Source organism: Pteropus alecto, unplaced genomic scaffold, assembly GCF_000325575.1.
Source record: "Pteropus alecto unplaced genomic scaffold, ASM32557v1 scaffold100, whole genome shotgun sequence".
Classification (NCBI taxonomy): domain Eukaryota; kingdom Metazoa; phylum Chordata; class Mammalia; order Chiroptera; family Pteropodidae; genus Pteropus; species Pteropus alecto.
This window is the reverse complement of record NW_006430723.1, coordinates 695,873-711,750: the sequence shown is the minus strand read 5'-3', so window position 1 is coordinate 711,750 and position 15,878 is coordinate 695,873. Positions and strand designations below refer to the sequence as shown.

The window sequence follows — 15,878 nt, the reverse complement described above, 5'->3', positions numbered from 1 at the left end:
CCCCCCCAACACACACACACACACACACACACACACACACACACACACACACGAACACAGCGTAACGTAGTCTCCACAATGCAGTGCTTACTCCTAGTGGCTCAAAGCCTTGTATACAGATAAGCACACACCTGGTGGCGAGGGCGGCCTACGATGGAAGGGAAGACAGCCCGCGGGGCATCATCTCCTGCGAAGCCGGCCTTGCACAGGCCAGAGCCATTGTCACACACAAGTGCAGTGGTCTCCTCTTCACACATGGTGAGTGTGGCCAAGTGAACCAGGAGCTGGAGCACCTTGGGGGTTGGGGGAGAAGAGAACTAGTCAGCCACTTGTCAAAATCATGTTGGAGACAGTCTTCTTGACTTAGGGGGGCTGACCTCACCTGCAGCCAGGGCCCATTTCCAGGAGAAACAAGTGTGTACCTGGCTTCCCAGTCTCTGGCACTTGGGCCTCTTCCCTCTACCTTGCTGTTATGGGCTAAATGGTGTACCTCCCAAATTCATATGTTGAAGTCCTAACTATATTTGGGGATAGGGCATTTAAAGAGGTAATTAAAGTAAAAATGAGGTTGTTAATCCAATATGATCGTTGTCCAATGGACTAATTTGATAAGACGGGTGACTCAATAAGAAGAGGAAATTGGGACACAGACATGCACAGAGGGAAGACCAGGTGAAGACACAATAAGAAGGCAGACATCAAGCCAAGAAGAGAGGCCTCAGGAGAAACCGACCCTGCTAATACCTTGATCTTGGACTTCTAATCTCCAGAACTGTGAAAAAATAAATTTCTGTTGTATAAGCTACCCAATCTGTGATATTTTGCTATGGCAGTCAGAGCCAACTACTGCCTCTTAAAGATCCGAAGTGGCTACAATGCTTTCATTCAATGGAGAGAATCTCTAAAAGACTTGAAGGTTAGGCAAGGAGTTGAAAAAATGTGCGGTATATATAGACCATGAATAGACAATTGACAGGAAGTCCAAATACCCAACAACTACATGAAAAGATGCACAGCTTCACTAGTTATCAGGGAAGTGCAAATGAAATAAGGCCATTTTAACCCACTGTTAAAGATTCAAATTTTTTATGATAGGCGTTGACAAAGGTGTGAGAAAACTGGCACTCTTTAACTAGAGAAAGACGCAAACACACGTCTTGGGGTAGTTTGGAACTACCCCAAGGTCTAAATTCTGGGATACTGTACTGAAGTTAAGAGAGGAGCCAGGCCGATCTTTAAGGACTAATGGCCAGGTTTCTAAACCATTCTACTGAACGAACAAAGCGAGTTGCCAAATAGAATGTATAGCATAAAACCATTTGTATGAGTTCTTTTTAAAACAAGAAAACAAATACGGTGTATTTTCCATGATATTCCATTTGTGGATATAAACACATAGCAAAAGAGCTCTGGAAAAAAGTCTGACTGATCACAGTGATTACCTCTGGAGGTAGAAAGTGGCTGGGGGCAGAGGTGCTGAGTTATAGTTATAATGTTTCAAATTTTTAAAAGGAGACTTATTCATGAATAGTTTATAATTAAAACCAACTTAACATGTCATTAAGAAAAAAAGATTCAGTAGTTATAGGGGAAACATACAATCCTAAGGAGGAAGGGGCAGCCTGAGAGGAAAGGAAAGCAAGAGATGCACGGTGGGACTCACTGCCTCCTGATGCTTCAGATGGAGAAAACAGGGAAGTCCCTCTTCCAGTGCTGATAGCTGAATGCGACGGCTGTAAATTGAATGAGGGAATTCATTTTTCCAACATCTGTTGTGGGTTTTCTTTCTTTGGGGGAGGTTAAAAGATGAAATCTGACAAATCCTTGGCACTTAGTGATAATGGAGAAGTAACAGACACTCAGGAGGCAGTGAGCAGATTGCCTCTTAGCCTGGGAACACCTGAGTGGGACAGGGTGGATGGGAGTGGGACAGGTCCTAGCTGAAGGGTTGGGAAGGCCGGCTTTCAGGAGTCCAGAGAAAAGAAGCACCAGGCATGGAAAGAGAAGGTGGTGGCGAAGGAAGCCCCAACCAAACTTCATTCAGAATGAGCAACCACAGGAGGGGAAGGAGATGAGTGCTAAGGAAACCTATGACTTTGGCCCTTAATAGCTTTATGCTGTACATGGACAATGAAGATGATGACCAAAGCAAAGAGGAGACAAAGCCATGAGCCAAAGTCAGAAAGGGCAAGTAGAGACTGAGCAAAAGCTTATTAACAAAACTTTAAGGGTAAAAGAAAGCCCTATCCTGTTACGTTCAAAGCAGGGTTCATACTTCCTCTCCCTTCTGGACCATTAGACGAAGGGTCTGGAACACCCTTCTCCCTACCTGTTTGCTACTCTTAACTTCTATCACCTGCCAGACTTCTGTGTCAACACTGCATCTTCATGAGGCCTCTCTAGCCACTGATCCTAATGGCCCCTCTTCTTTGCTCCATGGCACTTCAAACTTGCCCAAGCAATGATCAACTCTGCATATCCCGACTCATTTGCAGCTCTATTAAGGAAGGAGATGGAACTGTCTTGTTCCCCAGCGATTCTTCAGTGTACCTAATACAATATCTGGCACAGAGTGGGCTCTTTAAACATTTGTTATCAAAATGAAGGAGTGAATGAATCAATGGTTGTCAAGGAGAAAGCTTTTCCGAACAATAAGGATAAAACAAACAATGGTGAGAGGAAATCAAGGTCTGAGGTAAACTGGAGATTGAAGAAAAACACCTAGCTGCTCAAAACGATACTGTCTCTGGGTCTGGACAGTCTCTGGATTGCAGAGAAGATTCCCAACCTCCTACAATATTGGAAGAATGGAGAGGTGGCGAGATGTTAGAAGACTGGAGATGGGCAAATGTTCAACATTTAAAAGGGAAAAAAGGAAGATCTCTAAACCTCAGATAATCTTGATATGCAAGTTTGATATGCATTATTAAAGAAGCAGCGATTGCTTAAATTGGTAATGGCTTACCAAGAGCAAATGTTGTCAGGATAGCAGTCCTCCCTTTCCTCTCACTGCTGGGCAGAAGGTGGGGGATGGTGAGCTTAACTTGATCTTGACATCTGACAAGTTCTCCTGTGATATCCCTTTTGATAAAGCCGTGTGGGCTGAACAATAAATCAATTAGGCATATTTGTAGCTGCCTGAATTACTGTCACTGGAAGGTATTAATTGATGGGTCAGCATCAACCTGGAGACAGCGATATGCCTCAGGGCTCTACTCTTGTTTTTCTTTCTCATGTGACATTATAATAAATGAGTTGCATGAAAATATAGAGCACATGCTGATCAAATTTTCAGATAAAACAGACCTGGGGAGAAAGTAATATTAAATATGTTGAATGGAAGAACCGAAACCTAGAAGAGAAAATAAGCTGAATCTAGTAAGATTAAATTTAATAGAATAAATATGACGTTTTGCATGTGAGTCTAAATAACCAAACTGTGAAAGTTCTCATTCAGCACCTGTGAGCAGGTCCTGGGGTCTCATCGATAGTCAGCTGCATTCTGAGACCAGGATAAGTGCTAACCTCACCTCTAGTTAGAGTACTGTGTCCAGTTTTGGGGGACAGACCTGCTGGGAAAAGTGTGGGGAAGTGGGCTTGCATTCACTGCTGACATGTCAAATTGTAATACTTTTTGGAAGAGGAATTTGGAAATGCTATTCAAGAGACTTAAAATGTATATATCAATATCTTTTGATATAAAATGTATATATCCTTTGACTTCATAAAGGCACTTCTAAGGATTTATTCTTGGGAAACACTCATGGGTGACTTCAAAGATTTGGCCAAGAACTAGTTTATCATAGGTTTGTTTAAAATAACCAAAATCAGAAACAACTTTAATATTGAAAAAGTTATTGAATAACAAATAAATTATTTTGCAAACCAATTGCCAGAAACCTCCATACAGTGGAGAGAGCAGAATATTTAATGCAGTGGAAAAGTTACAGCTGCTTTATTAGGTGAAACACAGCAGTATTTCAGTGTTTCCAGTGTTGAGTAAAAAAAAAAAATGTATTTTTAATTTTAAAAAATTAGGAGCCCTTCACGTATATTTAATCTTCACAAAGTCCTGAGGGAAGATATTTTTATCTTCGTTTACAGATTTGGAAACCAAGTCTTAGAGAATTGAGAAGAAACAGCCCAAGTTCTCCTAGCTGGGAAGAGGCAGGGCTGACATCGCCAAGACAGGTTCCAAAGCCTGAGCTTGTACCTTTCGTCACCACCTTTGTGAAACTGTCATAACTTCTCCATGTTTGGTGTTTTCACATCTGCCTCTCTATCTCTTTAGAACTGTTAGCATCAAAGCCCTAAAACAAAAGGGTCTATGTTCTTTCCTCTCTCTGAGCCTCTGAGTCTCTCCAATGCCTGGATTACAATTAAATTTATGTTTATAGCCCCTGCCCCATCTCACTGTTCAGCACATAGTAGGTGATCAATAAATGTCGAATGACAATTCTACCACGTGAGTGGTGCCTACCCAGACCTGGTCTGCGCTGCCCCTGGTTTCCCTAGGTCCCCACAGTCCAGTCTCATGACAGCTTGGTTACATGGGCCTGATTTAGAACCACACAGAAACAGTTTTCTCTTTACAAGCTGTTCAGCCAACGGTTATGCCTCTCTGTTCTGGCAGGGGGTCCACCGTGAGGGGAATGCGACCTTGAAAGCTAGAAGGTGGCCAAGAGGCAAAGCCACACCCCGTGACTATCCCACTCTAGGGTCCCCTCAGGATCTCTCTCTTGCGATTTATAGCTCAAGCCTGTCTGGCTTTCAGTGAGCCCTTTTGTCTCTCCCTGAGTTCTCCCCCACCTCCCATACAGAAAGAGGGCGTTGGACTTTGTTACCCAGCATCTGAGACAAGCCACGAAATGACATAAAGCTGTCAACAGTACCATTCTGCAGCGCTTTGGGTGAATTTAAATCTGCTTTCTCAAAGGTGGTACCAAAGGAAAAGTGAGAGAAGCGAGGGAAGCGAAGGTGGGGTTAGGGCTGCTGGCCTGGACCAAAGCCTCTGCGGGGCCCCACGCTGCCCTGGGAAGAAGGGCTTTGCCACGGAGCCTGACTCCTCCGGAGTGTCTCTGCGGGGCGGGGGGAAATTCTACACCTTCCTCAGCTGTTTGCTGGTAACTTGTGGCTAGACTTGAGTGTGTCAGCTGAACCAGAGCCAAAGTCACTGTGGTTTCCTGGGGTCACAACTGCTTTATACTTGCCGAAAGCTGAGTAAAGTGTTCTGGCTCTGTCAGCTGGTACTACATCTGGGCTTCGTTGAGGATTTCACGAAGTTAGCTACCTGCCCCTCCCCCACCTCGCCCCAAAGGTGGCCAAAAACCAAAAACGTATTGAGTGCAAAAAATTTGCTCACTCACTCATGTCCCTACCCACCTCACAAGCAAGTACGAGGACAGAGGCTTTGAACCCATTCCCTGTCATTCTGAAGGTTTGGTGTCAGAGTTCCTTCCACCTCTCTTTTCTTTGCCCTTCTCCTCCTCCAGGCATCCTCTTCCTGTAGCCCAGTTCTTTGTCTCCTTCTCTGGCTTTCAGTTTCCTCAACTATGAAATGGAAACCATAGCATCTATCTCTTGGGGTGATGAATCAAATGAAATAATGGAAACGAAAGTGCTTTATAAATTGTACATCAGGGTTGGCAAACTAAGGCCTCTTTCTGTGTGGTCCATGAGCTAAGAATGGTTTTGACATTTTTCGATGGTTGCCAAAAAGCCAAAGAGAAATATTTCCATAACTCAAAGAGTTATATGAAATTCACATATCAATATCTACAAATAAGTTTTATTGGAACGTGGCCATGCTCTTTGTTCATTTACATACTGTCTTTGGCTGCCATTGCTATGACAGAGTTGAACAGTTGCAACAGAGACATTTAGGTTCAGAAAGCCTAAAATATTTACTATCTGGCCCTCTACAGGAAAAGTTTGTCCATCCCTATAGTAAAAGTCTGCAAAAATAATACTTTTTATTTTCTCTCTTACTCTTCTCCGTCAAAACTTGCACTCAGGATGAAGTCTGTCATGCTGAAAGGAGCTGAATGATCCACTTCACAAATCAATGGTTATTAAAGCCTGAATTTATGTTAGTTTCCAAAGTCAGTTTGGAAATTAGCAGAAAGTTTAAGCCCTAAAAGGAAGGCCCGTCAGATGGTGAGACTTCAAACAATAGTGGGGAGACCTTGGAGGTGAGGGCTTCCAATGACAAGTAAGCAGCTGCCAATTATAATTTGCACACACACATATTCACATGATCAAAGAGCCTGGCAGAGGGAAATCATTTCATGAAAAACATTCCTGCAGTGAAAAATTCTAGTACTACCTATAATTAACTTCAGGGTATCTAGACTTGGTAGATATATATATATTGATTAAATTTAAAATTATTCCTGGTTAGTGATATTTCTGATCCTCAGCATTCTGCTATTTGGACCTGCTCTGCTGGCTTTTCTCTGGGCCTCTCATTCATTCCCCTGGCTCAGTCCAGGACCCCCTCCTAGGCTGCAGATAGGCAGAGTCAGCTGCCTGCTGGGCATCTACACCTCATGCCCCTTGGCACCTTAACTCCACTTCCAAGACTGCTGTCCCCATCGCCACCCTCTAAACTGGAATCGCCCTTCAGAGAATCATGCCACCCTCCCTAGAGCCTACACCCAACACCCTGACTCCTCTCTCCTCCCTCCCAACCAATCCCTAGGCTGTCTTAATTCTATCTCCATACCACCCTGCATGACCAGTTCAGTACCACTTACACACAGCAGTAGCACTCTTGCTCTGTTCCGGTCAACTCTCCTCACAGCTGCCAGAGAAATCTCTTCAAAGGACAGATCTTTTCCATCACCTTTCTGGAGTTCCCCGTTGCCCAATCTTTTGGTGTAGTATATACAAAACCCTTATAATCCAGTCTACCTGGCCCTCTGATATTAGCTCTCCCTGTTTCCTGCCTTGAAGTCTAAATTCAGTAGAGTCGAGCCACTTAAAGTGTCCCAAAGATCATGCTTCCTCTCTACTGGGACAATCTCAACTTCGGGACCTCTTCCTCCAGGAAGCATTCCCTGATAACCCCTGGGCTGAGTGAGAAGCTCCTCTTGGAGCCTTTTCATACATTTACTTGTTCTATGGTTCTCACCTGTTTTTCTGACTTACACAATGATTGCAGAAGTCCCAAAACTGTCCCTAAGAAGCTGAGACAACGTCTGACCCATAATAAGTGCTCAATAAATGTTAGCGGAATGAATGAAAGGAAGGAGGAAAGAAATAGCACCTCAAGGTCAGAATGTCATACCACCTATCTTGGTTTCCCAGGCCAGCATGTAGAATCTCTCTGCTCTTGGCAGTTTCTCCAGCACCCACTCCTCTCTGTCACAAGAAGCTCTCTTTTCAGCCCAAGGGATAATCTAAAAGTCTAAACCATTTAAATAATAAAAGCAAGCACTTAAGAGCCTTCCTGTGTAAAGTGTGGTCCCAGACCTACAATCTCAGCACCACCTGGGAGGTTATTCGGAATGAGAATTAGCGGGCCCCAACCCAGCCTCCTGAATTGAAATCTGGGGTGGGGTGTATGCTGTCTGTGTTTTAACCAGCCCTCCAGGTGGTTCTTAAAGTTTGAGCACTCAGGGACAGTGCTGAGCCGAGCCCTTTATACATATATTGCCTCATTTAATCCTCACAACAGTACTGCCAAGTAGATAGTATTACTATTACTCTCATTTTACAAGAGAGCAAACTGGGGTTACTCAGTAACTTTGGTAGCTGGCAGTCTGCCTCCAAGGCCTGCTCCACTGCACCAGCTTGCCTCAGCCATAAAGAAATGTTAGCAGATTGATCACAAAGTGGAAACAGCCCCTTGTTGTCATTTTCCTCTTAATTATTTGTGTGTGTGTGTGTGTGTGTGTGTGTGTGTGTGTGTGTGTGAAGTGGGGTGTGTGTGGGAGAATAATTGCATTGACAGGTGGTTTCACAGGTGGGTGTGAGTCTTTTGGACAAGTCACTTCTGTAGGCCTCAGCATCCTCATCAGAGAATGAATTAGATGGTTCTACGTTCCTTCTATCCCTAAAACTGCTCCATGCCACAGAATGCTCGTCCCTATGCTATCCCTAACTTTAAACATCCCCCAGTGACCCTGGAGTCTTCAAAGGATGAGAAAATTCTCTGTTCACCTAAGCCAAGCACAAATCGGAGGACAATGAGACCCGCAGGAAACTGAATACACTCTTATTCTGAACACAATCATCTCGCCGACACTGGACGTCATTGGCTTTGATACAAATACCCTGAGAAGAAGCGGGCTTTCCAAAAAGCATCCGCCCCCCTTAAGCAGTCTGCCAGACATTTGGAGTCATGATGAAGGATGTGAGAGTACAGACGTGCACTGCCCTTGGCAATCAGGGCGAGTAGAGACCACAGTGCAGATGTGATATTCTACCCACCACCCAGTTAGTAGGGCAGGGAGCGCTGTTCTGGTCTGCCCCTGCCCCAGGATGCCCCACGGCCAGAAATGCCTTTTACTGGCAGGCAGCAGTGTATTTGCAGGCACTCCTGCCCACCGAGGGCCTCAACGTGTGACCCGGGCCAGTGTCACGGAAGCCAGGCCAATCTAGAGATGCTCCTGCACCCAGGGGGCCAGGCAGCCCCAGGAAGGAAGAGCTGCCAGAAGCTGTATGGTACTCACCAAACGTATGAGAAGTCCTTCTCCCAGTGACTGAGGGCTGGTGTGTCTTGGGCAAAAATACCAGAGCAATATAAAACCCAGAGGCGGATCTTCTTTAAACAGAGTCCCTAAAAAGGCCAGCTGACGGTGTGTTAGCAATATTACCATATAAGGTGTTTTTTTCAATAAATCGGCCTTGAGGGGTGGAGAAGGGGGTTGGGTAGAGTGCATTATCATTTGAAAAATGTATGCAAAAGGACTTGAGTGGCAACAGCCCTGGTGCTGGAGGATTTGTTCCTTTTATGCTGCACTTTCATAAACAAAACTCACATCAGGCCTTATAAGCTGCCCAGAGTGAGGCCAGATGTAGCTCGGCTCCTGGAAAGAGAACCATACCAAGAATGGCAGTGGGCCTCCTCCCTCCACACCTCCCTACTAAGGCCCTGCTATGCGCCATCTCGGCTGGCCTGGGACACCCATGCAGTGTCCCCAATGTGGATGCAATTGTACCTGGTCTGGTGCAAGCCCAGGACAGCTAAAAGCTCAAGAGAAATGTCATCCATGCCTGGGAAAGAAATGTCCTGTGTCCTACTCACCTACTGCCCCTCACACAAGCTCCTAAGCCCTGGCTAAGTCACCTGGGATCCCAGGACATCTTAAGCTGTCTCTAGAACTTCACTGTCTCCTACCGTTTTCCCTTCCTTCCTGGATTTCCTCTACCAGTCCCTAAATATTGGGAATCACAGAGCAAGAGAGCTGCCTTGGAGTTAAGCACACCTAACAAGACTCATGCGCTGGTAGAATTTTTCGCAGTCCTGTGGTTCCTGCTCTTTTTATAATTCATGTATTCTTCCTGGACAGCTGCTATATTTCCCATATCATCAGCTACCACCTCTGTGGCAATAACCTTCAACTCCACATTCCCACAGTCCAACTACCTCATGCCCAACCCAGACTAAAATTACCAATTGTCTATGGGACATACCCACCCAGAGAATGCTGCAAAACTGAACCCTTGTCCCCTACCCTCAGTGCTGGTATGCCTCCTGGGTTTCCTACCTGAGTCCTTCCACTTGGCCCTTCAAGCTAGAAACCCCCAATCAGTCTAGACGCCTCACTCCCTCTCATGCTCCACAACCACCTGGGCACCTTTCCTGGTGGCCCTCCCCTTAGAAATGTCTCTCAGCTCTGTGTCCTCCCTTCCGGCCCTCCTGGTCCATCCCTGCTGGCCCTGCCTTGCTTCAGGCTCTGGTCCTGTCTGGCCTGGAGCCATCACAGCTTCCTGACTGGCCCTCCTGACTGCCCCATCTTTAAACGCAGCAGTTCCCAAAATATAGTCCTTGTCCCAATGGAAGGCAGCATCAACTTGACCTGGGACTCTGTTAGAAGTACAGATTCTCAGGCTTCACCCAGATGACCCTGGGGGTGGGGCTCAGCTATTTGTGTTTTAAACCCCTCCCCTGCCCAAGTGCCCAGGATACCTACCGTTCACCAGAAGAAGCATGCATCATGCATTGAACACCTGCTTAAAGTGTCCTGGGACCCCAGGTGACTCAGCCCAGGGCTTAGGAGTTTGTATGAGTGGTAGCAAGTGAGTAGGACACAGGGCATTTCTTTCCCAGGTTTGGATGACATTTCTCTTCGGCTTTTAGCTGTCCTGGGCTTGCACCAGACTAGGAACAATTGCACCCACTTTGGAGACACTATATGAGAGTTCTGGTGGCTTCCGGTGTTCTGGAACGATGGCTTGGTGCAGGTCTGTCTTCCCGTTAACCGAGAACTGAGGGGTGTGGCTAAGGAGTTCCTGCTGCTGAGAGAACCCCCTGTGGGGACACTGTAGCTATCGTGGCACATACTTTCTCATCTTTTGACCACTGTCCTGCGTGCTTAGCACTAGGACTAAAGTCCAGGACTCCTGGAAAGCTTCCCCGAGCCTTGCAGGTCCCTGAGCCTTGCAGGGAAAGTCCTCATGTGGTGGTTTGATGGGGGCATGCGAAGCAGACACTGAGGTGGGAGCTGTCCAGCAGGAACAGATTTGTCAGTCCTGGCTGGGAGAGGCAACTAAGAGTAGTACCAAGATGGTGATCTCCCCTCCAAGTCTCCCACCCTGGGCGGGGATGGGGCGCCAGTCTCCTTTGCCCTGATCAGGGGTCCAGAGGGGCATTGTTTCCCTTCACTGTGGCAGGATTGGCTCCACTCCCTTCTAATCATTCAGCACTGAGGCCAGGTGGACCTTTGCACCTTGGTTGGTGCAGTAAGCTGATAAACGATAAAGAGCCTGTAATCAAAGGGAATCTGTTGTGACTCAGGGTCCACAGAGCTCAGAGAACAGAAAGGAAGGCTGTCTGAATAAACCGGAGCCCATAGGAAATGCTTAGGGAGGTGGAGTCTGCCTTGAGTTTGATAGAGAGAAGGAGGTAGGGGAGGTGGCAGGTTAACCCAGGTGCCAGAAGTATTCATTTTTTTTCTAGTATGAGCAAACCCACCCTTAGCACTTTTTTCCCCCTGGTTTCAAAAGTCAATGCAAAAAATTCGAAGAAGGCAAAAATGTTCATTTTAAAAAGCAAATGTCAGTCTCCAGCCATGCTACCCTGAACAAGCCCGATCCCGTCTGATCTCGGAAGCTAAGCAAGGTCGGACCTAGTTAGTACTTGGGTGGGAGATCACTAGGAAGACCAGGTGCTGTAGGTGTAAAAAATAAAAAAACAAGGGATTGTAAGCTGACAAGGTCCTTGCCATCTGTGAGGTCAACCAAGGGTTGCCTCACCTAAAAATAAATAAATAAATAAATGATATATAAATAAATAAAAAGCAAACGTCCCTTACAACCTCACACAGGCCTGAGTCAGAGATGGCCACTGTTAACAGTATGGTGTGTATGCTTTCAGATTGTTTTCAGATTTTTCCAAGGTTATTATATTACTTCATAAAAATAGGATTATGTTATAACATATGTTTTTACAACTGTTCTGAAACTCACCATGTTTTTTCAATAATATTCTCGGCTGTCTTTCCAAATCACTTTAGGTAATTTTAAAAACCCTGCCATAGTTTTCTATAGTAAGCATATACCATAAATTATTTAACCAATATCCTATTGATGGGTTCTTGGGTCATTTCTAATTTTTTACTTACACGAACATTGCTGCAATTTCATAATAAAACTTTATATGCACCTTTGTGCATGTGTGAGTATATTTATCTGGTAAATTTCTTAAACTGAACTGTTCGTTAAAGCAAGAACATTTGAAATATTGATGGAAACTGCCAAGCCGTCCTCCAAAAAGTTTGTACAAGTTTACACTTCTGCCAGCAGTATGTGAGACCACCTCTCCACACACTCTCAGACACTGAGCATCGATGTTTTTTGTCCAGTACATTTGTTTATAACATGTGGAAACTTGTTAATTTTCATATGACTCACCACCTAAGAATTGTTTACCTTTTTTCCTGATTATAATAGTAATACGTCAATGGTTTAAAAAAAAAAAAAAGGAAAATGTGAAATAGGTGTCAACTGAGCCACTGTGCTCAGCTGGCTCTCCTTGTGCCCAAAAGAACCATGTGGAACATTGGCAATTATTCATCTTTTCAATTTTTCCTAAACTGAAAGGAGACACTTAGCATCTTCCTGTTCTAAAATTGAAATTTGAAATTATTTGGTAACTAATGAGAATGAATATATTTGGCCTTTATTAACTTTTTTGTCTTTCTCTGAGAATAGCTGGTTCATTTTTCTCTTAGATTTTTCACCTTTTTCTTTTTGGGTCATAAGTGTCCTTGGCATAGTACATTGGTGATATTATCAGCCTTTTGCCTGTCACAAAGGTTGCAAATATCCCCCCATCCTTGATTTAATTTTTGCCTTTTGATTTTGTCTGGTATCATTGGCTTTATTGAAGCTTAATCAAATGTCTTTCCTTTTCAGTGTTTGAGTTTCTTAATACCTAAGGAAGGCTGAGCACTTCTTATTTTATTTTTAATTGTGGTAAAATACACATAACATAAAATATACCATCTTAACCATTTTAAGTGTGCAGTTCAGGAGTGTTAAGTATATTCACTTTGTTGTGCAATCTCCAAAAATTTTTCATCTTATGAAGCTCAAACTCTGTACCCATTGAACAATATTGCCACTTTTCTCCCTCCTTCTAGCCCCTGGCAACCACCATTCGGCTTTCCAACTTTATGAATCTGACTTCTTTAGATACCTCATGTGAGTGGAATCATGCGGTACTTGTCTTTTTGTGACTGGCTTATTATACTTGCGTAATGTCCTAAAGATTCATCCATGTTGTGGTATGTTTTAGAATTTCTTTCCTTTTTAAGGTTGAATAACATTCCATTGTTTGTATATCCTACATTTGCCTATTTATTCATTCATCTGTTGAAGGATATTTGGGTTGTGTTCACCTCTTGGCTATTTTGAATAATGCTGCTATGAGCATGGGTGTACAAGTATCTCTTTGAGACTCTGCTTTCAATTCTTTTAGGTCTATATCCAGAAGTGTAATCTCTGGATCATGTGGTAATTCTATTTTAAATTTTTGAGGAACACCCATACTATTTTCCACAGTGGCTACACTGTTTTACATTCCCACCAACATGCACAAGCGTTCCAATTTCTCCACATCCTCACCAACACTTGTTATTTTGTTTTTTGTTTTTTGTTTTTTGCTTTTGTTTTTGGATAGTAGACAACCTAATGGGTGTGAGGTGGTATCTTATTGTTTTTTTAAAAAATTAGAATTTATTTTTAAAATTGCTTTAGGTTCACAGCAAAATTGAGCAGAAAGTACAGAAATTTCCCACATCTTAACCAACTCCTCTGCAACATGTATATTCTCCTCTACTATCGACATCCCCAACCAGAGTGGTATATTTGTTATAATCAATGAACCTACACTGACACATCATTATCACTCAAAAGTTATAGTTCAGTTTAGGGTTCACTCTTGGTGTTGTACATTCCATAGGTTTTGACAAACGTACAATGACATGTATCCATCATTATAGTATCATGCAGAATAGTTTCACTGTTCTAAACATCCTCTGTTCTCCATTTATTCTTCCCTCTTCACTCACACCAACCCCAGGTAATCACTGATCTTTTACACTCTCCATAGTTTTGGTTTTTCCAGAATGTCATGTAGTTAGAATTGTACAGTAGGTAGCCTTTTCAGATTGGCTTCTTTCACTTAGTAATAGGCACTCAAGGTTTCTTCATGTCTTTTTATAGTGCGATAACTCATTTCATTTTAGTGTTGAATAATATACCATTGTCTGGATGTACTTCAATGTATTCATCCATTCACCTATTGCAGAGTATCTTAGTTGCTTCCAAATGTTGTCAGTTATGACTCAAGCTGCTCTTAACATCTTTGAGCGGGTTTTCATGTGGACATAAGTTTTCAACTCATCTGACTAAATACCAAGGAACGAAATTTCTGGATCATATGGTAAGAGTATGTTTAGTTTTGTAAGAAGTTTCCAAATTGTTTTCCAAAGTGTCTGTACTATTTGCATTCCCACCAGCAGTGAATAAGAGTTTCTACTATTCCACATTGTTGTGGTTTTGATTTGAATTTGAGCAATTCTTTTTAATGTCAAAAAATTTCTCTCACTTGACAGTAGATCTTTTAATTTCTTTGAGGGAAAGAAATAGTAAATATTAGTTATTCAGATATTCTTTAAATAAAATTTTTGTCATTTTATTTTCATCAATATAGAAATTGACTTATTTCTTCTGATTTAAAAGGAATACTCACTCAAAACATTTCAGAAAAAAAATGTATGAAGTAGAAAATAAAAAACCCCCATCATCTAGATAACCACTATGAACGAAAAATGTTCCCAGATATTTTTCAATGTAAATACACATTTAGAAAAATGGTATCATACTATAACACTGCTTTATATATTACATAATTTATTTCAATGTTTATTATCTTTCATTTGCCACTAGAACATCAACTCCAGGAGGGCAGTAATTTCTTTTCTTTTTTGCTCATTGCTGTATCCCCCATGCTTAGAGGAGAGCCTGACCCATGTGGGCACTCAATAAATACCTGCTAAATGAAGAAATAAATAAATTGTACCTTTACCACTTAAAAATGTCTTGGAATTCTTTTTTCTGTGTTCATTAATATAGATTTTCAGCACCATCTATTTTATTGGCTGTACATATTTCAATGTGTTTATCAAACCAGTCCTTTATGGATTGATAGTGTAAGTGGTTTCCAATTTGTCACTATTATAAATGATACTGTAATAAATGTTTTTATTTGTTTGTGTACCTGTGAGATTCTCTCCTTAGAGCATTCCAAAAAGAGAGATTTCTTGGTCAAGTAGAATGCACATTTTAATTAAAAATCATTTCGCTAAGTCAAATGTCCAGAAAGTAATTGCAATTTATTCTCCCGCTCAGGTATGAGAATATTAATTTCCTGACAATCCAGATAGAGAGCATCAAACCTTTTAATCTTTGTTTAACACTTAAAAAACAGTGCTGCACTGGGTTCTAATTTTCATTTATTTGCTTATTAGTGAGTTACATATCTTGTTTCTCGACCATTTGTATTTCTTCTTTTGTGAATTGCCTGTTTCTGCTGTTTGTATCTGTATTAGAGTCCTTAATCTTTTCTTATTGATTTACAAAGTTCTTTATATATTAAAGATACTAATTAACCTTTCGCAAGTCGTAAATGTTGTAAATATTTATTCCTAGTCCACCATTTCTTCCCAAATTATTTTCACTGTTTCTTTTTTCAAACAGAACTTTTATCTATTTTCTAAAACTGAGGGATAACATATATACAGAAAAATATACAAATTTTAAGTGCATAATGAGTCTTTACACCCACAAAACCATTACTCAAATCAGGTTTCCATGTAACTTCTCCCAGCCAATAATACTCCCAAGGTAAACGCTATTCTGCTAAAGATTCAACTTTTATCATAATAATATGTCTTATCCTTCATGGTATCTATCTTTAGAAAAGCATTCTTCAACTCATAATTATGTAAATATTCACCTACATCTTATTCTGGCACATTTAATTATTTAATTTATTATATTGAAATCTTTAATTCAGCTGAAATGTATTCTAATGTATTTTAAATGTATTCTAAACCATGATATAGGGATCAAACTCTCCTGTATTCTCTATTCCCTCAAGGGCTAATACTTAACACCATTTATTAATCATCCAACATCATTTGTAA

General features: G+C 42.2%; 1 protein-coding gene and 1 pseudogene across 2 annotated transcripts in view; one reads left to right on the top strand and one right to left on the bottom strand.

Moving 5' to 3' along the window:
* Positions 1-8,754, bottom strand: part of ACTG2 (actin, gamma 2, smooth muscle, enteric) — a 22,148-nt gene extending 13,394 nt beyond the window's left edge. The window contains exons 1-3 of one of the 2 annotated variants that reach the window (XM_025049314.1): positions 8,676-8,745; positions 2,966-3,102; positions 132-293 (exon numbers count right to left, since the gene is read on the bottom strand). In XM_025049314.1, the coding sequence (XP_024905082.1) occupies positions 132-257 (126 nt within the window). In that variant the 5' untranslated portion in view covers positions 258-293; positions 2,966-3,102; positions 8,676-8,745. Of the gene's footprint in view, positions 1-131; positions 294-2,965; positions 3,103-8,675 lie in introns of both variants that reach the window. The other variant, XM_006905187.2, reaches the window with a different exon arrangement.
* A 2,473-nt stretch (positions 8,755-11,227) lies between these two features.
* Positions 11,228-11,345, top strand: LOC112483071 (annotated as a pseudogene).
* The last annotated feature ends 4,533 nt before the right edge of the window (positions 11,346-15,878 follow it).